This window comes from Panulirus ornatus, chromosome 57, assembly GCF_036320965.1.
Source record: "Panulirus ornatus isolate Po-2019 chromosome 57, ASM3632096v1, whole genome shotgun sequence".
NCBI lineage: Eukaryota > Metazoa > Arthropoda > Malacostraca > Decapoda > Palinuridae > Panulirus > Panulirus ornatus.
In genome coordinates this window covers 5,498,068-5,524,175 of record NC_092280.1, presented here as the reverse complement: position 1 = coordinate 5,524,175, position 26,108 = coordinate 5,498,068, and the positions used below count along the sequence as shown (strand labels likewise).

Here is a 26,108-nt window from a genome sequence, read left to right as displayed (position 1 = left end):
CCCAGTGTGTCAGCCTAGCACGGACACGCCACACACACACACACACACACACACAAGAGCTGATAACGCACCTCACTCCGCTGTTCCCACCAGCAAGGCCACAGCCGCCCACCTCTTGTGAATCGCCCTAAGGCCTACTGACGAAGGCTCCTATGGAGGAGGATAAGTCCTTATCAAGCATAGTTATAAATCTAACACGAATAAGGGCGAGATGAGGAAGTAACAACGAAAATAATGAGTTTAAAAGCTTTTCAGGAAGAGTCAAACATGCTCTTCGAAAAGGGGGGCTGGTCATGCCTACTACCTAAGAAGGTGAAAAGAGTTCCCAATCCTACACTGTTACAGTCCTAATTCAGGTGAAAATACCCAGTGGCCCTCCACCTAACAACTCCCATTCTCAACATTTCATCAGATGTCTCCCTAGGGGAAGCTTGGCTCCCAGCCCAGCCAGCAGCGGTCCGGAACCAACCCAATAAGAACCCAGATCCATTTATCGCACACCCACACACTAAAAGTTACTGTGCCAGAGCCTACAACTTTTTCCATGAATCACGGAATGACAATATTCCCAGGGGTAGAGCCATGCGCACAACTCACATCCTTGTGTCGGTGCATATCCTTAGCCATTTCATGACACGGCCCCCTCACTCACTGCAAAAGGCCATAACTGGGGGTAATATACACCCCGTCACCTAACTTCACGTGACCTGTCTGCGTGTGTCCCATGGCACTCATGCCTGAAAACCCACGACATGCAACGAGCTGCTGCTTCCCATAGTTTGTGTGGAAATCAGCCTCACGGGAGGACCGTACGTTATCCTATCTCATTTCCTTGAAGAGCGAAGCTAAGCTAATCCAGCTTGTACGATATCAGCGGCTAATTTGGTGAATAAACCTGGTAAATTATTATTGTTATTATTATCATTATCATTATTATCATCATGCAGCCTATACTAATACAGTGAGCAGTAGCACAAACGGATTATAGAAGTCTTATATCAGACCTAAGAGAAGAGATAATAAAGATATATGTTATTACAAAGTTGGTTCATTACATCAGCTTCCATTCTTTCACGTAATAAACTCATCCAATTGACGCAAAAAGTGAATAGAATCTCAGTGAAGAATTCTCTTCATTCTTTTGTTTTTCCACCTCCTCCTCCTCTCTTCTTATAACGTTTCCAGCTTAAGGATTACGTCTGCATGCACCCGAGCGGCTCTCACATTCCACATTCTTTTTCCTCACTCTTCACTGTCCTTCCATCCCAGACGGCCACAATATGGGCAGGTTTTTAACCGTGCCGGTTTTTTTTTTTTTTTTTTGACCCTCACTGTGTCCGTTGCAGATTGAAAAGGGGGAAAAAAAAATAAAAAGTTCCGGGAGTGACCTCTATCCCACACATCCCAGTGCCTTTTCAAGCGAGAACTTGGCCTGCCAAATCTGTAAGTCATTTCTCAAGTCGAAGAAGGCTCCTCCAGCAACGAACAGCAAAACATTCTTCAAAACAAAATATAAAAGATGTACAGCACACATCCCCCCTTTACGACTCCTAAACACCTTGCTAATGTCGCTTCCAACCCCCCAGGTCTTTGAAATGGCCAATGATAGCAGCCCGTCTGTGCACATTACTCTGATTCTTTGTATTTCTTTTTTTTTCTTAATTTGAAGCTTAACTAATCCGGACACTTGTAATCCTCTCGAGTGTGAGCTACATGACTCAAGCTTACATTGCCAGAAAGTCTAACACTGACGGAACAGCACAGCTCTATACAGGAAAAGACGAAACAGCTGAATACAAGGGGAGAAAGAATACTTCCTTCCCACGTATTCCCTGCGTGTCGTAAAAGGCGACTAAAAGGGGAGGGAGCAGGGGGGCTGGAAATCCTCCCCTCCAGCTTTCAATTTTCCAAAAGACGGAACAGAAAAGGGGTCCAAGTAAAAATTCTTCCCTCCTAGGCTCAGTACTCTGTTCTTAACGCTACCTCGCTGACGCAGGAAATGGCGATATATATATATATATATATATATATATATATATATATATATATATATATATATATATATATATATATACATCGGCCGGGAGTACTGACACCACCACGTCATTACAATTTTCGAGCGAGTGTTCACATGTAAACAGACTTGCCCTCACAGTATCAAGTTCACGTTAACCTAAGACAACAGTTTCACGGCGGACAAGATCGAGTCCTCCTCGACTGCACGATCGCAAAGATAACAACAAAAAAAAAATGAAAAAGAAAAAATCTGAGGCACGAGCGAACAAAGTGCTGATGCAACATACCCCTGGCGGCAAAAAAAGAAAAAAAGAGGCTTTTGAAAAATGTAACCACCACGGCAACGCGTCGTAGCGCACAAAATGTTTTACGACTAGCCACGGGGTTGTGTCCAAGCGTACAAAAAAAAGAGAAAAAATCGAGATAAAAAAATAACTCCAGGGTGTGAAGATGGATCTAGAAGAAATTCTTCACTAACAGGCCACATATTCTGGCAATTTCCGGTCCCGCTTCTCTGTCGCACCACATCTCTGGATCTGGCGAAGACAAACACACGGTTTCGTACCGTCCTCTGCAGAGGGATAACACCAGGCAAACGGAAAACCTCAGTAGAAAAAGGACACCTCGCGAAATTACATAGACATATATAAGTGGTTCCGGTGAGCCAGCGAATAACGGCTGTAGAAAAATACAGGACGCAAATAAGAACCACACCTCACCTCTAGAGAGAGAGAGAGAGAGAGAGAGAGAGACACTCATTTTACCGCACCTTCACAAGTCAGCTATAAAACCATTGACGACGCCCTTCCAAGCCACTTAAAACGCCCTCGCAGACTAGAGCGCTAATGTCTGCTGACATTAACCATTACATCAAAGCGAGCAAAATCACTTATGGAAATGTGCCACCAAGATCTTCCAGAGCCCGCACTGACAACGCTTTATAAAAGAAAAAAAAAAAGAGGAAGAAACCTAGATTTCTAGAAACGACTGGAAGCAGTGAGGCTTCGCTCTCTAGGGACGGGTGACCCCAGTCAGGGTAGAGCGATAACTTCGAAGTACACATGGAAGATCCTGCGAGGCACAGTTCCCAGCGTTGCACTTCAAGACCAGTTCCCTCTAATGGCACGAAAGGTATGAAAAGTCGTACGGTCAAAAATTCAACCGCTGGAATCGAAAGGGTACGAAAAAGTAAAGAGGACACTAAATATCTGAGGTCGAAAACTGTTTGTTCCACCACCCACAGCCATTAGCTTTACTGAGCCTTGGTAGGAGAGTACAGTGACGAGGGTACAGCGACCAAGAGGATCCCTACAGTGAAAGGACGGGTACAAAGAACTGGTGGAGCCTACAGTGAGAAGGTACAGACAGTGAAAGAGAGGATACAGAAACTAAGAGGAGCCTACAGTGACTGGGGTGGTGGGGGGTGACCAAAAAGAGCCTGCAGTGACCGAGAGTGTACAGTGACTACGAGCCATCAGTGAGTGGGGGGAGTGCAATGACCGGGAGGAGGAGGGATGACCCGGTGTTCCAGCTGTACAGAGCAGCATAGGCGCCCGCCCGCCCGCTTCCCCTCATTTACATAGCAGCACTACCCCTACACGCTATGCCCATCCTCACGCCCCGTGTACACCATGGAGTCCTACATGGCTTCTTTGGAGGCCCCTAGTGCAGAGAGCCAGGGTCGGGCCTGGCACATGGCCAAACTCACCCTGCTCGTCCGATATCGTTTGGGCAACATGCCATGCATGATGCCTTCGCTCCGCTTTCTGTCCTGTGACTGACCATACGTTGTTGGTATGTCTCGTAATGGCGTCTGTTATGATAATGCATTAATGAATGGCGCTTACTGCGGCAGCCTGGTAATGACCAGCGTCTGCTGCGGTACTGTATATATGAATGAGATACTGGAAGTGGCATAAGGATTAGGGACACCGCTTGCAAGAGGAAAATCAAGTCGCTTGCTATCTACCTCATCTTACGACTGTTTCACTTCACTTTGACAAAAATGTTACTACTGAAGCTAGAAGGTGCAATATGCTCAGTGAGAGATAAGACTAAATATCGAAAAACCTCTATATTCTCCGGATTATTTTCTTTCTTCCTTTCTTTTCATTTACTGCATTTCATCGACTTTCCATACTTTATAAAAGCAATCACTTAACTCGAGATTCACACAGACATCAGTTATGATGAGGGACAAGATCAATTTCAGTGGCAGTAAGTCCGCTAGGGTTGCGAGGTGGAACCCATGACCAGTAACCTAGAGGTGGCGCTAGAGAATATAAACCACATCGAAAATACAGCTGGCAAATATTGTTTGGCTTACTGGTACTGACTAGTCGGCAAAATAGCCCCTTGGATACCTTTTGTTACCACTGGAAACACCACTAACAGAATGATCCTAACAGAAAAATTAAAACTGGCGTGAACAATCCCGTCAAAATCTAGCGGACCAGCTGTGGTCCATGGCCTCCAGGCGCCTGATTGTGAGCAAGGGACGGCAACAGGACAGCCTGCTACAAGTCCGACAAGCGGGAGGTAGGTAGAACTACGACACTGACGTAGTGTGTATACGTACGGCTAGGTAAGGTCCCCCAGGACCGGTTGTAGCGGTGGAAGACCCAGAGCAAAGTTAGCTGCCGCAAAGGATATGATATTCCACCATTATCATCACAATAATAATAATAATAATGTCTCGACGCTAAATCAATTATTGACATTCTACAACGAGTCGACTGCAACTTCTGTATACCTTTATGTTAGTTTTGATGGCGACAAAGATAAATGAGGACATCTGGCGGTTGTTCAAGGAAATAAAACTATTAATATGATTTATAAGCAATTTTTTTTTTTGCAACAAAATCGATCAGTCATCGCGATTGAGCGCGTCACGCTGGCTGATCAACGTGTTATGTCTGGTTTTTGCCCAGCTTATGGCAATTTATCATGTTACAACGTTCGATTATTGATGTAAAAATGATAATACCTTATGTTGTGACGCTCGCTGCAGTGGAAATCATCACCTTTCGATGCGTTTCAACGCCTATGATGTTGCAGAAGTTATATAATTTGGTCGACCACAGAATGGCTGCTTGTTGCAAAGGATATTGCACTCCACTGACGCTGTCTCACTGTTGCAAAGGGAGCCTGGGTGATGCTGAGGAAAATCATCATTAATCCACATGCTTCCTGGTTCTAGTTTTTTGCAGAGGAAATGCTCATCAATCCAACGAAGTCAAGGTGGTCGCCTAGGAATTTTCCATTTCCTACAAAGTCCGTTTTTTTTTACCAAGATAATAGATTATTCGACAGATACAAAGTCTGGTTGTTGCCAAGGAAATCATAACTGGGTCGAAATGTAACGAACCTGGGGAGAAAGAATACCTCCCACGTATTCCCTGCGTGTCGTAGAAGGCGACTAAAAGGGAAGGGAGCGGGGGGCTGGAAATCCTCCCCTCTCGTTTTTTTTTTTTTTTAATTTTCCAAAAGAAGGAACAGAGAAGAGGTCCAGGTGAGGATATTCCCTCAAAGGCCCAGTCCTCTGTTCTTAACGCTACCTCGCTATCGCGGGAAATAGCGAATAGTATGAAAAAAAAAAAAAAAAAAAAAAAAAATATATATATATATATATATATATATATATATATATATATATATATATATATTCCTATGAGTCCACGGGGAAAATGAAACACGAAAAGTTCCCAAGTGCACTTTCGTGTAATAATCACATCATCAGGGGAGAGACAAGAGAGAAATATAACAGTCAGTGGATATACATCAAAGAGACGAAACTAGGACGCCATTTGGTAAACATGTGATATATATATATATATATATATATATATATATATATATATATATATATATAACATCTTTTTTTCATACTATTCGCCATTTCCCGCGTTAGCAAGGTAGCGCCAAGAACAGAGGAATGAGCCTTTGAGGGAATATCCTCACTTGCCCCCTTCTATGTTCCTTATTTTGGAAAATCAAAAATGAGAGAGGGGAGGATTTCCAGCCCCCGCTCCCTCCTCTTTAAGTCGCCTTCTACGACACGCAGGGAGTACGTGGGAAGTATTCTTTTTCCCCTATCCCTATGGATAAAATCTAAATGGTTTTAGACAACATACCTCTTGTCTACGAAAGTAGCTTGTAAGAAACTCATAGACCAATGGCTAACTTGAAACAGTATGGTATGTACATTTGCAAGAACCAATAGAGTTTAAACGACAAATCAAACGTCATTATGAAGCGAATGTTGCTGAAATAGCAAAATAAACCATAAGGAGTTTTTGGAATATGTTAGAAGCAAGAGGGTCATTACCCAGTTAATTGGTCCGTTAATTACGGACAACAGAAAGTTGTTTCAAGACTACAAAGCCACATCAAAAATCTTAACTTTTTTTTTTGTATCTGTATTTATGACCGGACACAATTCACGTCCTAAATATAGTTTCAAAAGTTAAGAGAACGTTCTTCACCAAACTGATATAAAAGCTTAAGGCAAAACTATCTGCAATAAACCGAATCAAAATACATATAACAGCAGGTCCTGATAAGTTTTATCAATAAGATAGATAAGCCCTTAACAGCCCTTTCCAAGTAATACACTTAATAGTGAACAGTTCCAAAAGAATGGAAGTTTGCCAGTGCAACACCGATATTCAACATGGGTCATAAGTAACTACCCGAAAATTAGAAGAAAAAAGTATACGTGAATGTAATAATTTTTGTGGCTAGGCTAAAACCAAGCAAGCCGTGTGCATAGCATCAGTAAAAAGAGCAAACAAAATTTTAGAAGTCATAGGTTGAGCCTTCGAAGTCCAATCATCCTTATTCTCGTCCCTTTTTCAACAGGACTGGTAACATATGGAACTTGGCAATAAAAGTGGTTAAAAACATAACCATAGAAGTTTATTTATAATTATTTCGCTTCAAGTCCATGACTTCCGTTATTTGCACCTCCTTAGCCACATTGAAAATTTCAAGGTTATTCCCTTTCAGTTATCTGCTTAAACCTGTGTTCATTAATAGTACATTGCAAGATATTGGATCCATTATGCTCATTAGTGGTGCAACCAATCCATCACGTCATTTGCAATAACTTATTGGTATGGGAACTGTGCAGAGTTGAAAAGGAAAGAGAGACAACGAACCAAAGAAAAATGGGAGAAGGTACTATAAGATCTCTGTTGGATTGGATTATAGAACTTAGGCTTGTAAGCCAAGCACTGGAGCTTCTAAGGCTATTCAGCGAGGATTTTTGTTGGAGTTAAGGGACCTGGCCGTTATTCAAGGATGTAACGTAATGATACAAGGCATTCCCTTGTATCCTAATATCAGACGTTAACGTCAGGTAAATGACTAAGATCTATTCAGTGTCGTACTGCCAGATATATTAAGTCTTTTGCACCTTTAAGTGCGAGATTTTTAGATGAATTAAAAGTACAAGGCAAGACATCAAATGTAGGTGACAAATCTGGACATGATGGTTGTCGGTAAAGTTTGGCTTGAGGTGTTTTTAATATCTTTTTTAGTTCTATGTTTGTATAGTAATTATAGATTTGTTACAGGAAGATTTTTTTTACTTTCTATACATTAGAAAATGTTTCACAATGGAGAATGTCCAAGACACGTTTCATTTTACTAATCAGTATTACTAATTTATAATACCTTCAAACTTTAACCAAAATAGTGTTCATATCTTCCATTATCACAAACAACCACGAAAGGTCTCTTAAGGTTTCAATTCCTTTGTAGTTAATGTAAAGAACGCTATCATTCAATCTTTTCTAGATAAACAAACATCGCTTAAGATTCCACAGATCCATTGTATAGTCGTAATAGAAAAGATCAAGTGAAGTTTGGCGGAGGTCAAGTCATTGGAGCTGGTGACAAGAGACGGTCAACTGGTTCCATGATTCTGACCCTATCTATGCTGGCTACAGGTAGGGCGAGCGCCAGCCACTTAACGTTGTTGCCTTAAGGTTGCCTAATATCATTATTACTATTAGAGGTCTGTAACTTAAGCCATTTCTCTTGCCACTGGATGTAACGAGACATTACCTGCAACACCGTCCTGTTTTCGAAATCCGATGTGTTTGTATGCAGTGTGTGTTACACACATCTCCCTTCCGCACGGACAGACATGCGAATACACACAGGCAAATATACACATGCCTTTACAGGTCCTTTACCCTTACATACCCACAAATACACACATTACACTCAAGAAGTCGGGTATGCTTGTGTGTGTAGACAGTAAAGTTTTCTCTATCTTTTTTTAATTTGTAGGCACTGTGTGGCGACTGTAGCCTACGTCGGTGAGGTTAAGCACGGTAAACGTCCGGGCCGTTGTAGCCAGGGCGCGCGGCCGGACAGACGGACGCCTCTTGGAGACCCGCCAGCTTGGCCTCATCTGAAATGCTAATACCCCAACACTCCTCCGCCCGGGACCTACAAATAACGACTTTATGCCCTTCTCAATTACGACCCATAATTCGTTAAGTTCAGCACACGTACCTTTATATCATACTCTAAATTCCTGTAGGTTAGGAAGGCACAATGCATTTATCTTACTGGCTCCATCGTTTTGGGAACCGTAAGAATTCTCGGTGCAGTAATTCCTTGCACCTAATCTTAGATTCAAAGAAGAGACAAAGGATCAATAAGTGCTCTATTAACAGACTAAGAGAAATCTAACCCAACGTTATCATGCTCATTCTCCAAAATGTGTTTATCCCCACCTCTCACGTCTTTTCATCGTGTGTGTGTGTGTGTTTGTGTGTGTGTTTTAAGAGTAGAGCGTCTTGTGTTACCCCCCATCTCTTACCCTTGTACACGTGTACAGTTTACTCCTATTTATATATGCACACACACACACATAACCTAGCCTATGCCAGAAACCCATCTTATCGACCAGCCTCTAGCGAAGAATGAACAGCTGGGTGGACAATGGACTGGCTGCCGCAACCAGGATTCGAACCCAAGCGGGTCTGATCTCAGGTGACCCGTGCATACCTCACGGTCGCTAACGCTAACCGCTACACAGCTTCTTGTGGCTTTTTGGACACAATTCATCATCGAGATGGAAACCTTGGCATGTTGAGGCAGGAATCGGTAGAGACAACAGACGTGATGGGGTGAGGAATACGAGGGCGAGGGCTAGGATAACAAACAGGTCCCGAGAGGGGCTGGGCAACGTAAGGTGTGGAGTGTGGCTACAGAAAGGACCTGGGGGGCTGGGCAACAGGAGGGTGTGGAGGTAATAGCAGCAATAAATCCCAGTTCAGGAGGAGGTGGGCGAGGCGTCCTCCTGTTGCCTCTCCTGGCCTGTCATTACTGCCTCCTCCCGCCTGGCCGGCCTTGTCCTCACCGCGGCCCACGCTCCTCCCCCCCAGCCGCCCAACACCTTATTCCAGGCTTCCTTACCGAGCCTCCTGGTCAGATCCCTCGTCCCATACGTAGATGCTCTTTTAATATCATCATACACCCATTTCCAGAAAGTGATTGGATAAACTTCAGCGAAAAGGCGACCCTCAACGGGGAATGTTCCAGATGGCCAAGTACGTCATATATACATATAGGTTCCAGTACATGATGAGTCCCTTACAGGATCGCTGTTCCAATGTTCTTTTCCTTCCAGATAATTAGACATTCTTCACTAATCGAATTCACGTCAAATAATTTGTGTATTGTGATGAAACACGAGCCAGATTATCTCATCTTTCGTTTCTGTACCCTATATATCATTATGTACGAGAATGACGAAGACAAGAGACTTTATTACAATTTTCTTTACATGTTCCTAAAGCATAGTACCACATACAACATATTATTTTTCAAACACTTTAGCTGAGATAAAAAGACAATGAAGCTCCACTGTCCAAATGTACCCACCACGTTCTCTGATGACATCTCTTAAAATGTTGGCAATGACGTAAGAGATGTGTCAAGTCAGCATATATTGCATCGGTGTTCCGCTTATCTTCCAATGCGCCTCGACTCTTATCACGGTGATCAAGTTCGACAAGGTCATGCCCAACAGAGGACGTGATGCCAGAAGTATGATAGTGGCCTGATTTGGTTCAATTACCGATTTTACACATGGGCAATCAACATAAACCACCCCATTTGGTTTTACCAACTAATTTCACACAGGGACAGCAAAGATGTACGACAGTGCGTGACATTTCTTCTTGCTTCTAACTGTACAGACAGCATAGACAAACAACTGCTATCTCAAGCCTCTAGCTGGTCTGACTGCTTAGATAAACAGCAGGTGTTGTCTTTTATGACTCTAGCTTGAATGACAGCCAACATCAACAGCAGGTTATATTTTCTATGCCTTCACCAAGGCTGAGAGCCCCACGAATGCAGTGTGATACTCGCATTTCTCTAGCCCACCAGAGAGCCTTAAGTAACCCTCGTGTAACATTTCCCCTAAGCCTCTAACTAGACTGCCTTGGCTAACAGCAGGAGATACCAACATCCTTCTAGCTTGACTGTCGGTCTAGATAAATTCTAGCATTCTTCTAGCTTGACTGGCGGTCTAGATAAATTTTACGTGACGTACCCAGTCTCTAAATTGCTCGACAGCCTACGTCAACAGGTGACATCTATGCCACTTGCTTGAGTGACACCTAAAGTGAACAAGAAGTGACAGTCCCTATACTTCTAGCTTAACTAAAAGCCTGGTCACTATAAGCGACATCTCCAACGCCTCTAGCTTAACTGCTGCGTACCATCAGTATGTCTTAGTTTTATATAACACAAAATTGGTTTCTAAATTTAGAAACCTCTTCCTACAATACGGTATACATTCCACTTACTCATGCGTGTGTGGGGGGCTTATCATCAAAACATGTATCAGTGTTTTCTCTCTAAACGTTGTTTATCAACGAGTTTATAGTGTTTATCTACAAGTGAGCTCTGTGCTCAGCTGTAGCATTTCTCTTGTTATGAGACCTTGCCATATCTTGATAATGATAACGAAGCCAACAGACATAAAATGTGCTGGCCAAAAATCACTCAAATTTCCCTTCTTTTCAGTAAAAACAATCCTTATAGTTATATATAATTGCAATTCCATTCCAAATTACAAAAAGCAGATCATGAGCATATATTCACCTAGGGGAATCAATCTCGCTGAACAGTAGTCTCTGCAAACTGACAAAAGGGGCATGGATGCCTTTTCGTTTGGAACGACATGACCCAGCTACCCTAACAGAGTGAAATCTGTTTGTTTAAATAAAGGGTAGCTTAAGAAAGACAAAATTTCCAAAGGCATTTCTTCAGAGAATTGACAAAGGTTTCCAAACGAAAGGGATAAGCATTTCAACCCTGAACCCTATGCTAGATCTTCCAAGGTGCAGAAATCCTGCATTACATAAATACACTACTATGTACTACTCGCTTGGGTCCTAAATGAAAAAAAATAATACTTCTTAATTATTCCAATATCACAACTATAGTAGACTTGGTCTCGAAAATACAAAATGACAAAAGAGCACAAGGAAAGAAGGGAAAGAAGAGGAAAGTATGGTAAAAGAAAAAGAATAGGTGAATAAATGAAAGGGTGAGGTGATGGATATAGAAAGAGGGGATGGAAAGGCCGTAGGGATCAGGCATAAGGAGTCACCACCTCTACTGGCCAAACTTGATGGATATGAAATCATGTAAAATGATGGAATAAGATGCTGGATATAGAAGGAAAGAAGGTATGGGAAAGCCAGATATGAGATCAAGCAGCACTGCTCTGGGAATAGCAACAGACCAAACTCATACATTCCAGTTGATGGGCACCAACCTAAGTCACAATAAGGCAAAAAAAGATGTTAACATGTATAAATGAGCAACTGTAGTATACTTCTCACATATGGAGAAGGATACAGTCTAAGGCTATTTCTTTATACGTATAACATGATAATACAGTGCCTTCACAGTGTGTGAGTAAGCTGCTAGTTGTGCAACAAATACACATCAATTTTCACCCTAAGCTACTGCAGTACTTTCACTGTATGTAACTTGTGCCTAAGAGGGCATCCATAGGGCCTTAATCTATTAAGAATGCATCAAAGGCACCTTCCCTGGGCCGTATATCAAGAACTACTGACATTTACCTATGTTTAATGAGTACAAATTTTTACAGCATAACGAGAAAGTTGGTATCCCCAAAAGCCTTAAGGTAAAATAATTATCATGACAACGGTTTATAATCAGGGATAAGCTGTTGAATTTTTATGGCCTTTCCTTTACCTCTTGTGGAAGGGCAACAGTGAAATGGTTAAGTTTTACCATGCCTTCTAGGTTGACCTATCATTCCAAAGACCTATCTACCCATTTTGGAGACGACCGCAGTTTGCTGTATTAAGTTCTCCAAACAGTATATGCATGAGGATTTAAAAACCTACACAAAGATCACTGAATTTCTCCCTCTGTATTGGGGATTAATCAAAGAAAAAATTTATATATATTGCAATAATGCAAAGTATTCCAATACTGCAGAGGTAAAATGATATTTTTAACATAAGTTTTTGATGATGTAAACATACAATATCACAGAATGTTTTCCTCCAACTGGCCCCAAGTATCTTTTTATTCAGGTATATGGTGCAACAACACATTCATATTTCATACAATTTTCCACAAAATACGGTTCATTTTCCTTTTATTTCTCTTTTCTTTTGCAATCCTAATTCTGATACCAGTGTAGTCTTGTGCAAGGCAGGTGCAAGCTTTCCAGATGACCATTCACAAGGGAATAATGCAGTTAGTTTATTTCAAATTGCCTTTGATTCCCCAGTTGCATGAATCAGGTAGCTATTTACAGATAAAAGAACTAATAGCTGAAGCTCTGAGATAGGAATGTGAAGGACTTGAAAGCATAGTTACTAAACACTAATTACTTTGCTATCACACCACAATCCTTTTTAAATTGTCAACATATCTCTTTTGTCTCTCTCATCTCTCACACTGTCAAATTTACTTACAATAAATACTTCCTCATAATTATACTCAAATTAGCTACCAAAAACATGTACCTTACATACAATACACCATATGACTCAAATACGGATGCTTCAGCCCATCTAACAACCCTCACCTGGTTATGTGCATAATTTTCTCTTTAAATATGAATTCTACCATAAATGTGAGATGTTCTGCTGTCACCTGGATCACCAGTCAAAAGTTGTCTACATGCATCTTAGGGATTAAACAGCCAACTGAATTTAGGTACGAATATGTACTGTAATTTAAATTATCATAAAATATTTTGGTAAGAGTCAACCTGACATATTATGTACACAGTGGGTAAAAGTATATATACTTTCGAGGCCAAGTGCATCAACCAATGAGAAGTCAGCAATCCATGGATTCATATTCGCACCACATGATGGGTAAAAACACACTTTTCCATATCATGTATCCAAAACATAATAAGGCAGAAATGCTGCAGCATCCTTTCATGAAACATAAGCAACAGCCATCCACAATAAAAACACCAGCTACAAACCCCACCCTCACTCACTATGTCAGGCTATTCTGCATCTCCAGCAGCCAGCCCAGGTCACCCATTTGCACCCTGCTGTGTTCAGCCAATGTCAACTTCTATAGTGTCATTATCTTGTCATCACCAAAGCTATCCTGCATGACACCTTATCACACAAGCTGTGCTGTTGTCAATATTTCCTGACACTCCACCACGCTGGTTGGTGGAATTTTGTTAGTGATTCCAAAGGCCTACTCTAGGGAAAATTCTCCAAATAAGCTATACTAAGCTTTCGCTCACTGCCATTGCTTGCCTCAGATCCAGTTAAGATGGCTTCCACTTACTGTCAATGCTTGCCTTGGATCTGAGATTCAATACATTTACTTGCTCCTTGTTTCATCAGTTTGTTAGAGATTGTATCTTGCTAGGCACTGACATTCCAAGATCAAACATACTGACTGTCATCAAACCCTTAGTCGTTCAGATGAGTGATACTGGTTCATTAACAGTTCCAGCAGTGGTCATCACACTCTAACTTAATTAAATTAGGTAGATGATGTTTGTTAATTAAGCAATGCTACCACTGCGTCCCCTCTTATAGAAGTTATTCCCTATTCTATCATTCATTAGTGTGCTACAGTTGATCAGTGTTATATTTTCTCGTTATGTTACAATACTGAGTGTCAAACTTTATCCGGTGTATTAGATTAAATCATCAGAAGATCTTCAAAGTTTTCTGGGTTCCTCTGTACATTCTGTATATAAGAATGTATAAAAAATCTAAGTATGCTTAAAAAGGGTATACCTTTTAGAGCAAAGCAAATGTTTTTAAAAAAAAACCTAAAGATGTATTCTTTGCTTAGACAGTTACACGCCTTTTCATGTATATTTCGATTCCTTCTCATACCATTTCCAATTAGTTTTTAAATTTCTTAGACCCTTAACACAAACACGTCAAAATATTCCACTGTACATGCATTTTTAAAAAGAATGCATGGAGTCTGTATGCTGTGTATCATTCCTGTAACTAAGTGTAGTAAACAGACAGTACAAACAGGATGTTTAACAATATCTGCTTATCATCTTCTACCATCTACAATGTAATACAGTACTACTACTGTTCTTATACATTACACATTGACATAAAGACCATCATGAATTTCTAAATTATGAATACTGGTAGCTATATAATATACATACTAGTTCATCTAAACATACATATCTAATTAGTACATGCTTATACAAACACACAAATCAATACAAATGTTGAATTCTATGAAAGTAGTTTCTAATACATTATTTACAGAGTAAAAACAAAAACCATTTGTTAAATAATATTAGCTATCTTGTTGCAGTCAATTCTTTTCAAACTCCTCAGCCGTTTCCCACATTAGTGAGGCAATGCCTAAAGCAGGCAAAGAAATGGCACTTATTTAGTTACATTCACTAACTAGTTGTCAAGTATAATGCACAGAATCCTAAGCCCATTTATTCACAGCCAAGCCCTACAGATCTTTCGTCAGTTTCCCCTAACCATTCCATGTGCTCTGGCTTAACCAAATGACAGCACATTCCTCCTCATGTATCATTTCACTCCAATTTGCTCTATTCCATGCATGCCTTTGCATCACAATACCATTAATATTTTTCTTAGCTTGTTTATCATTCTGTCATTCTGATTCTATTCCAAATCAAGATGTATCAATACTTACCATTGGAAGATTTGAGGTCTCTGTGAATAATTCTCACAGGGGCTTGATTGTGGAGGTAGTTCATTCCGCGTGCAATCTGGATTGCCCAGTCTGTTAGCACAGAAGGGCCTATAGCTTTCCTCTGTTGAAGAACACGATTCAAGGAGCCTCCCCTAGCATATTCCATCACTAGACATAAGTTAGGCTCAACGAGACATACCCCCTTTAATGCAACAATGTTTTCATGTTTTAGGAGCCAAAACAGTTTAGCCTCTTGCCGTACATTTTCAATGGTGACACTGATATCCTCATCTGGATCCTGCCTTGCTGCCTTAACTGCTACTTCCAGGCCTCTCCACGTGCCTCGATACACCTTGCCAAAACCCCCTACCCCAATCACCTCTTCCAATTCCAGTTCGTTGAAGTCAATTTCAACTGGTTCCACATCTTTAATGTTCTGGACTTCTGCCACAAAATTGGAGGGGAAGATGCCAACCTGAAAAATAATGAAAGTAAACTGTTACAAATCAGTATATCAGATTAAATAGTTCAGCTTCCAGAATTAACAAAGGGAATAAAGTAAAGAATAAAGGAAATTACATTAAGAGAAAACTATCACACTTATAATGAATGATGTATGAAATATTTATAAAAAGGTACCAGCTTGTGTTTCATCAGAAATAGTGTTATATCTGTTGGGGACAAAATACATCAGTCTAAGTAAATGACAGAGCAATAATGCACTAGCAGCATTATCACACAAAATGAGGCACATCACCATCAGGGGATTGGGTTTACATTTTGTATCCTCTCTTTTTCCCCATTTCGCCCCTGACAATACTTTATTCATTTAAGCATCTAATGAACATTCAAAATAATATTGTGCTAACAAGTTAGTCTCTTGCATTGTAAAGGAGGAAAAAAAAATTCTATCATTTATAACTTTATCTTATCTAAGGTATTTATAGCAATAAGCCAACAACCATAATATCTGTTTAATTCCACACATGTAAAGTACTGTTACATCAGCAATTTAACATCTACAGTTCCAAGTTCGAACAGCAAAGGGAAGGTGGTATGCATTATAACTTTGTATGCACACATGAAAGAGGAAAGGCAATTACAGGAGGTATCCCTTACCTTCCCATTATATGGAGCTATGTCCTGGAAAACGGTAGGCATTTAGAAATACTATAAGGTTCTCAGAAAGGTGCATGAATAGGTTCAGATGGGCGAGCAGGATTACTGGATTATGTGCTAACAAGCAGGCAGAGTTAATATTTGCAAGTGATCAGGATAAGACATCAGAATCAATCTATTAAGGTTCACAAAAGATATGACTTATACCTAGAGAATCATGTTAGGGTGATTATTTGGGATGCAAATATGGAATTTGTCAAAACTGCATCTTGGTAAAAGGAAAAAATATTCATGATGTTCCTGATGCACTTTTATAAAACCTAAGCTTAGGCTCTCAAGGTAACATATGTGAGAGCTACAGAGGTTCAAAAACAAGAATAAGGCTACAATTATGAATGATAGCTTATGAAGGAAGAAGAGAAACTCATCAAGTGCCAACACTAAAGTGTAAAAGATTCAGGAGAAACAAGAGGACCAGCTTCATATTCTACTTGGGTTATACTTATGTTAGCAGGACTATTTCTTCAAATTGTGAAATGCTACAACTAGACAGCATTAGAAAAAGTTAGGGAAAAATCAAATAATAAGGATGTGTCAAAACACATATAGCAGCACTGTTGTGGAATGACAAAGTAAAGAAGTAGCAAATGATTAAAGTACTGAAAACCTTACAGAACTTAAAAGAATTATGAGGTTAAGGGATGGGACTCCAGTAATAGAAAACTCCTGACCTATATACACAAATGGGTAATAAAACAAGAAATATAGACTGAGTGACACAAAAGGAAACATACAACCACTATGCTGTGATAGTGGGAAGAATAACATTGTGATTATGAGGTTAATTATATAATGTTTCTGGAGGAACTTAACACCTACATATGAGGAAAGGATATCAAGGGGGACCCAAAACCATCTAGTTCTTAGGGGTTACTACTGTGATATCAGAGGTGGCCAAATCTTTGAAATCATGTTCACTGGGGATTAGGGAGACAGAATACTGCCAACGTCATGCCAATGAAAGCAACAATGGGTGTGAGCAGAGGGCAGGAAATCTTCCCCTCCAGTAAAATTTTCCAAAAGAGAGAAACAAAGGGAGGAGCTAGGTGAAGATGTTTTTCCTCTAAGGCTCATTAATCTCCTTCTAACACAACCTCACCTATGTGGGAAATAGCAGAAACATATGAAAGAAAAAAAAGAAAAACATGTCTAATACTCAAGTTCCTAGCCCATGAAGACTCCATTATAATATAAACAACCAAAAACAAGATGCTTGAGGCAGAAAAATGTAAGATATTAAAGGATAAAAGTAATCTTTATATGTTTACAAACCTTCCCATTGATCTTCCCAGTCCACCAGCCTTCATCGCCCGAGATCTTGACATCCTGGCTGAGAACTTCAATGATCTCTCCATGCCGTAAGCTGAGTTCATCATCTCCCTGTGCCTCGTAGTCATAGAGGGTTGTACACACAGTTGTCTGATTTTGACTTGCATGCTCCACCGATGCCTGAGCAAGAAAAGGGGAATGATCAAACTATGGACCAAATGTTAAAATAAAAATCATTATCATATCCAAATTTGATATCAATAATGAAGGAAACATTTAAGAGAATAACACATATGTTAGGGGCCTACACTTGATCTAATGTTAATGGCTGATGTAAAAACTTAAGGGAAGGACCACCATAAGAAAAATTAAGAATTAAAAGGACAGCTTCCTTAATGGTTTACCTGACCTGCCAGGATGCACAAAATATAGTGACCAAATCTGACATGAAGCATCAAGACATCTATTAGACCAAGCCCTTGCCAAGGATGCTTGGTTACAGAGTGAGCTGAAGGGACAGAAAACACTCTCCAATATAAGCAAAAAGTACTTACAAAATAAGCACAACGAAGTGTATCTGATCAGCCAGGTTGTAGTGGGTATGCATGCTAATGCTCCAAACAGCTTGACTGATCAGAGGAGGAACAGCACAGCTTGGTACCAGAGCAAGCTATCTAAATAAAGAGAATTGGTACTACAAACACTACCTATCTAAAATTTTCTCCTTTTTTTATGGAAACTGTACATGTACAGAATATTGAAATACATGTTAGTGAAAAAAATAATTTAATATTTCATTTTATAACTGAGCAATCAAAGTCACTCTACCCAATGGAAAACTATTTAGGGCATCATTGGAAACATATATGTGACAGTTTGATTGAAAAATAATGATAATCTGGTGGGCGTAACTACAAAAAAAAGACATAAAGGAAGCTACTCAGTGTGAGAAAGTTTGGATCATACTTTGAGTACCATACTGGTAATATAACTAACAATCAAATACTTCATTATTCTAATTCTAATATCAAATACTTGATTATTCTAATTTCAATCATTAACAATAACAATGCAGCTTTCACAAAATTCTCATCCAAAGGAATCAAATAAAATTTCTGCAGTTTACAGGCATAATGCTGGTTGAATCAAATATGATCACATGGGCCTGCAGCCCACAGCTTCCAACAACTTAGTTGATGGAGAGAAAAATATTATGAGTGCTTGGGACCTGAGCATGCAGGAGTGAAAGGTTTGCATGGGATACAGTAAATTGGAGCTATACAATATGCAGGAGGTGACATGCCATCAGTGGACTGAAGAAGGGCATATGAAGCAGCCCAAGAAAACCATGGAGAAGTCTGTGGGGCCTAGGTGTCAATAAGGGGCTAGAAACTGGACATGGACATAAAAAGCCTTTCTTCGTCTGCTTCCTGCACTATCTCACTAATGCAGGAAATGGTGAGGCATAAAAAAAATTATGGTTAAAAAGATCAACATGTAAATATCACATACTGAAATGGATAAACCATTTGGAAGGCTTGACAAACCATTCACTTCACCCCATCTTACTCCACCACCACCACCAACCTCAAACTTACATCAACAGCATTTTCAGGAAGAAATGGCAACAGTTGCAGAATCAGAGTCTAACTTCCACTTTTGCATATGATGCAAAAGTCATATGTAAAGTGAAAAGTCGGTAGGAATGCATTAGCTTACAAGAAGACCTAAAACAGACTCAAAAATTTGTCTAATGCATGGATGATGAAATTCAACCCAAGCAAATGTAAAGTAATAAGGATGAAACAAAGTGAATGAGGGCCTCAGTATGATTATCTACCTGGAAATAAGCTTTAGGATTGTGCATACAAGGACTTGGAAGCAGACATTATCCTAAAGGAGACCGTAATTAAGGAGACAAAACTGTTTGTTGGCAATAGCTTTCAAGTATATGGATAAGGAAATAATTTGCAAGCCACTCATACCCTAGAAAAGACCAAAACTAGAATATGCTTCACAAGTTTGGTCAACACACCTAAAGAAGCACAATGAGCTAACAGAGATGGTACAGAGAAGGGCAAGAATTACTAGACTTAAGAGAGCTAAATTACATGGAAAGGGTTAAGGCTTTAAATCTGACCATCTTGGAACATAGGGGTGACTTGATCACGACCTCTAAGATTTTAAACAGATTAATGATATGGACTGAACAGTTCTTTATGGGATATAAGGTCACAGGAACCAAAGGACATAACATGAAAGTATTTGAGCAACTTGTTAAAAAAGATGTAAGAAGTAATTATACAGCACGAGTATTGGACAAATGGAACAGAATGACTAATGACGTAGCTAAAGCAGACAGCATGCATAAATTTCAAATGCATGATAGCAGATTTTTGTTCAAAAGACAAGGCCCCACAAGTGTAAAACTCCCTCACTGTACAGTGCAAATAATTACAAATAGGTAATTAATTACATAATGACAGTGACAGTGTGATATACTGATGGCAAGCTGTTTCACGTATAGTCTATACATAAGAATTAGATTGGGGGAATATCTAGTCTGGAATGTAAACCCTCCTGATAACAGGTTTCACTTATCCATATAACATATGTTAGTGAAAACACAGAATACAACAAAGCACTGTAAATGTAACACTGTCGTACTGTATGTGCTTGGGAAATTCTAGAAAGTATGGTCCCCAGCTTTCAATCAAAAATTATATCTTGTAAGCATGACAGGCATGGAAGACTGTAAAATGTTACCCATAAAAATAAAAGGTGCAATTAACAAAAGACTGGAGCACAATATTCAACACATTGCCTACACCCATTAGAAACAGTATGGGATACAGAATGGAGAAATTCAAGAAGGATCTGAATAAGTAATCACAGAGCGTACCAAACCAGCCAGGTTGTGGTAGTTTCATAAGCTTGCAGGTTGTGGTTTCCAACAGCTTGATTGACCATGGACCCAAAGCAGCAGCTTAGGTCCAGCACAAGCTGTGGACTACTCCAAGTAAATTCCAGCCTCTACTACCACAAGTTCAACAATCACTACATTATACTGCTATTGTAATGACAATGGAACGTTAAAAGAAAATGACATATGTTTTCATTAACTTATCCTGGAGTTACACGATGGATCAGAGCTAAATCTACATGCATGTGTATATTAACAAAGTCTAATCCTTCTTTGCTTACTATGCAATCCCACCATGGTTGATGGATTTGAAAATATAATGCAGTTGGAGGCAGAAAGGCTCCAAGAGTTTTCGAAAAAGCAAACGCATGCACTACCACACCCTACTTTACAATCAATGAGTGTTTGGCTACTAAGGTAAGGATGTGGGCTCCTTAATGATAATGGTGCCATCTGCGAACTTTTGTTCCATGAATATTCCATATCTAACCCATTCATTGCAGTTAGGTCATAAAACTTGGAAGATGGATAAATAACTTTTTAATGAACAGACTGCAACATGTAGTTGTTAACCATGCTATCTCCAATGCCTCCACATTAATTAGCTCTGTCCCTCAAAGAACTGTACTTGCACCCCTCACATTCTTAATTCTTGTATATGATGCTGATGCAAGCATGAACCACAGCTTCATGTCATTCTTTGCTGATGATACAAGAATATGTAAATCATATTAACATATGAAGCTGAAAGTCTGCAAAGGGACAAACAAAGTTTTTCACTGGACCACCAAGGGCAACAGGCTTTTCACTGAGAATAAGATTCAACTTCAATATAGTAAAATGAAGAAATAAAAAAGTACAGATCACTCAATAAATACAATTGCTACCATAAACCAGGTGAATAATGTAAAAGATCTTGGAGTAATAATATCTAACGACCAACCTTCAGCATATAAAACAACAGTTACCTTCACCAGAAGGACGATGGGCTGGATCTTGAGAACTTTCAGGACAAGGAAACCAATGATGATACTATTCAAGGGGCTAAATCTTTCATAAATCTAACATCACTTTGTTCTAACTGCCCTACAAGGAAGATGAAATTACAGAATTAAAAGGTGTTCAGATATCTTTCATGTCCAACAGTAATATGGTAGAGGAACTAACTTATTGGAAATGGCCGAAATCTCCAAGATCAAACTCCTGGAGTGCAGATGAGAGGTGTATCATTATCTATCTCTAGAAAAGCCTAGAAGGCATGGCTATCCACTTACACTTTGAAGTATGATGCAAGGAATGGAAAACTTTATAAAGAAATCCAAAGCTGTGATCTATCCATCTCTGATGCCTGTTCCCTTTGGGAACTCCCTCAGGGGGTGGCTACGGCCAAAGTCTCCATGTAACTGGTAAACTCAAGTGCTGATTCTTACCCTTTAGTGCCACACCCTTAGTAGGCCAATGCCAAGGGGCAACTCTAGTGCAGTGTTTTATATGCTTCTACCTAATGTACTACATGTGCCTGGCTGTGAAGGTTATGTGAGCCTGCAGTTTCCAACACCTTGGTTGACAATCAACCCAACCCAACAGCCTGGAAGGGGTAGAAGACCCCTAAGGACTTTACCACATACTCAGGTATTTACCTAGTATGTCTCTATTTCATTTTGTTTTCACTGCCGGTATGTCAAACAAAATCAAATTTCTTGAATCGGCTATCTCTGCCTTGAGGCAGGATTTATGGACATTAATACATCCTACATAATGTTACGAAATGTTACAGCCTAATTTTTTTCAAACAGTCAGACAAACGGTACATGTAAAGGAGTCCTGCTTTATCCTAACGAGTTACCATACAGTATGTTATTTCTAGGTCCTAACTTAAATAAGAGACTCTTCAGCATTAGGTTGTACACAGCTGCTGCCTAGAGGGGTAGCTACTGACATCCATAATTCTAAATGTCTAAGTCATTCCTAGAACCATATGCCTTCATTGTCAAGACTGCATATCTTGCTTAATAATTACCTATTTGCACTGTATGGACAAAGAGTTTTCCACTCATGAGGCCCCATTAAGCATTTTCTGTCATACAGTATTTAAAATCTGTATGCTGGCTGCATCTACCATGTCTTCAAACTTTCTCACCAAACTTTTCTCCCTTTACCCATTTAAGGCCCGGCATCAATGAGGACTATTACAGTACAACTTTACCATCAATGAGTGGAGTTTCTGTCATAAAAAGTCAGTATCACTTAGACCAAATTCACTTTGCTTGTTGATGATGGGTCTTCATTTAATGACTACAGTAAATACCTTCAGATATATTTGGTGCCTTCCTCAGTGAAGAACATTCATATAATACTCTCTTGTTTAGAATAGCACAGCTTCCTCAAATGTTGATATTGATTCATACAGAATATATAAGTTACACAGAAAAGACAATAATCAATTACTTTTATATATACCAAGCATACTGTTACTTCCCTTAAATAAGATGCTACGATTGGTATTTCAAGACTGAAGCTGTCTAGCAGACCACAGCAGTCTGATATGCCATATACATCTTTAAAAATGATGTTCTGTCTGTGTGAATATATAACCAGGCCCACCTCCTGTTCTCACCACTGTGTCCATCTCACTCTCATTAACACTGTACATTCCACTTCACTTTCTTATTTATATAAATCAGATGTTTCCCTGACTTATCTGATAAACTTACCCAGCACTCTCCTCATTCTGAGGACATCAAAAATTTTAGCAGTATATGGGTGGTATGATTGCAACGTGCACCAAGAGGTGGGCAAGCACGACAGGGCAGGTTTGAGATACACCAGCGTTGTGAACAAGCATCAAAGGTTCAAGTCCCTCAGAAAGACACACGCTTATCCCCTTTGCTTACTAAATGGTTACTACACCATCCAAGCCATCGGCTGTCTGGTTATTTGGGCTTCAGGCCTATCACCTACTAAGGTCAATATTGTCATCAATGTAATGTTTTTAGCATCATGTGGATAATCTTTAATGCCTTCATCAGTGTTAAATACAATTCTAAGACCATATATGCTGGTACAACAAGTTTGGCTCCTCTTATCCACACTGTTTCGATTACTGAACCCTTCGCATCATCATCTACAGCCAGCCAATAGATTTTACAACATACATGGAATCTATGTTGATAAGTGACTAGACTGGAGACAGCAGTACCCCATGTACAGCACTATAACACCAAAAGTGTTTATGTCATGACAAATCTAAATTTGGAATAAATCCATCATTGACTTCACTTTGCAATTAAAGTATGCGGTTTGAGGAACAACATAGGACCTTTGGGGTGCATTTCAAGGCCCTATTTCTAATGTTATAACCGTTAGTAATGCACTTGTGGAGAGGGCTAAGATGACCAAGGAATATGTTACCTTCATTAATGCAAAGCAAATGAAACAAATTATAGACCTCGCAAAGATTTATTTTCATTTTCAGTTTTATTGTTGAAATATACCAACAGTACTGTCATGTGCTACTTCACGCCAGATAGTGAAGAATGTGTATTGGAAAGTGTGTGATCGAATACACTTTGCATTAAAAATAAATGTAAACATGCAACTGCTGTAAAACACATTTTTCAAATAAAAATGAAAATAAAGTATATCTAAGCTGCCTAGAGGTGTCAGATGAGGTTTTCAAAAGTTTCACCAATTTCTATGACTTGTTTCAATTACTTTTGCATTACAACCACACTTTCCCTGATCTTCACAGCATGTCCATCACCATACTTAGAATAAAAACTTCAAATCACATTATGCCAGTCTTTTGTTTTCTTGAACACATGACCAAAATCAATATTCCAAAATTAGAATCCAGTGATAGAACTTTCGTCAATATTTGTTTAATACTTCTCTCTAATTCCCAGTCATTTAGACTCTACTCATTCTGGTGACTCAGCACCTGCCACACATAAGGACATATATAGCTATGTCTATACAACCCATCAACCCTAAGGGGTAAGTCTTCGCGCAGGTTATCATACCAACATTGGTAAAGTCTAACCAACACATGAGGATTATTTTTCCCCACTGCAACATAATCTAGATAACTACAAAATCACTGTAAATCCTCAAGCAGGGAAACTTTTTTGGGTGGCATCTATAAATTTCAACCATCTTCAAAAAAAAAAAATACATATACTTCAAAATGAAGTCCTTCAAGTCTTTACATCCTTGACAATGTAAGAATAGAGAAATTAACTGAAAATCCATAACAATCAGGTTTAAACTATGGCTGACGTAGGAGTCCAGCCATGTCCGATTTTCGAACTGACCTGGGCACTTGAAGAGGACGAGGTGTGCTGGGAGGCACCAGAGGATTTGGAGCAGCCATAGTCATCGCCATTCTCCAGAGCCGCTGCCTTCTTCCGCTTGGTCTCCATGGGGCCCGGCGGCTCTACTGGAGACATGGGTCTTGAGCGGTGATGGATGGTGGTCCCCCGGCCTCCCCCGCACGCATTCCCCACTTCCCACCCATTAGGGGGTCAAGCACTGCTACTTCGGGAGGAAATGGACGAATTCCCATGCAATTCGAGTCTCCTGTGCAGCCTCGGTGACAGGCTGCTATCGGCCCGTGCTGCTCAAAGGTACAGGACACAGGCTGGGCATGAGCTTTGGGCCAAGTCTTGCATGGCAGAAGGTAATATGCAGGCTGAGATGCTACAGAAATGCCGGAACCAATTAGCCCCACTTCTGGCCAAGCCCCACACCAGGCTGGGCAAGGCAGGACCACTTCGACTCCTCACTCATTTAACAACGAGCTTTGCCTCACTGCACCAACACAAAGGCTTGCGTCACCTTTTCACTGACGATTTTTGACCATTTCCAAACTCACCGATTTGCTAGCGGTATGTTGAGCGAAGCAGCATCATGACATCAGATGGTACATTAACCTAAGCTCCCACCTACACAAACCACCTGACTTTTACCCTTCTCTGCTTCATCTTAGTATACGATATTCACCGCCTGTAATTCCCATGCACTACACTTTTCAATCACCAAGCATCACTCATCGAATACGTAATACACCGAACATATGCCTTATGCACAACAAATATCTGGTAAGGGCGTCATAGGTGTGGAATCAATAAGTTAGGAGAGAAAGCCGCCGTCACGTCATCCCACCACAACATCCACAGCTCGACTACGGCCATTTTCTTCAACAATGACCTTCGCTGCCAACCCAGGTCTGCCAACTTATCCAAGCTCACCAGGGTCGCACAGTTCCCCCCTCTTTTTTTTTTTAGGATCATTTATCCTCTAAATTGCAGTGATTTCCCACTAATCATATACGTTTAAAGAAACAGGTCCTATGGTGATGAAATGTCCATAAAAATGTAACCGATTCTTTCAAGGACAGACTTATCAGAACAGCGGTAACGATTCAGTAAGTTGTTATGATAATGCAAAGTGACAAGGGTAAGATATAAGGCCTCCTATGACCCAATTACTCGTTATAGCCTCCTAGCAAATATTC

General features: G+C 40.1%; 1 protein-coding gene across 1 annotated transcript; it reads right to left on the bottom strand.

Annotated features, from left to right (window-relative positions):
• Window positions 1-11,143: 11,143 nt before the first annotated feature.
• LOC139766127 (mitogen-activated protein kinase kinase kinase 9-like) lies at window positions 11,144-25,784 on the bottom strand. The gene is made up of 3 exons (XM_071694357.1): window positions 24,907-25,784; window positions 17,674-17,850; window positions 11,144-15,697 (listed from the first exon to the last, which is right to left on the bottom strand). The coding sequence occupies exons 1-3, from the start codon at window positions 25,039-25,041 to the stop codon at window positions 15,212-15,214; spliced, it is 798 nt and encodes a 265-aa protein (XP_071550458.1). The 5' UTR covers window positions 25,042-25,784; the 3' UTR covers window positions 11,144-15,211.
• Window positions 25,785-26,108: the final 324 nt, after the last annotated feature.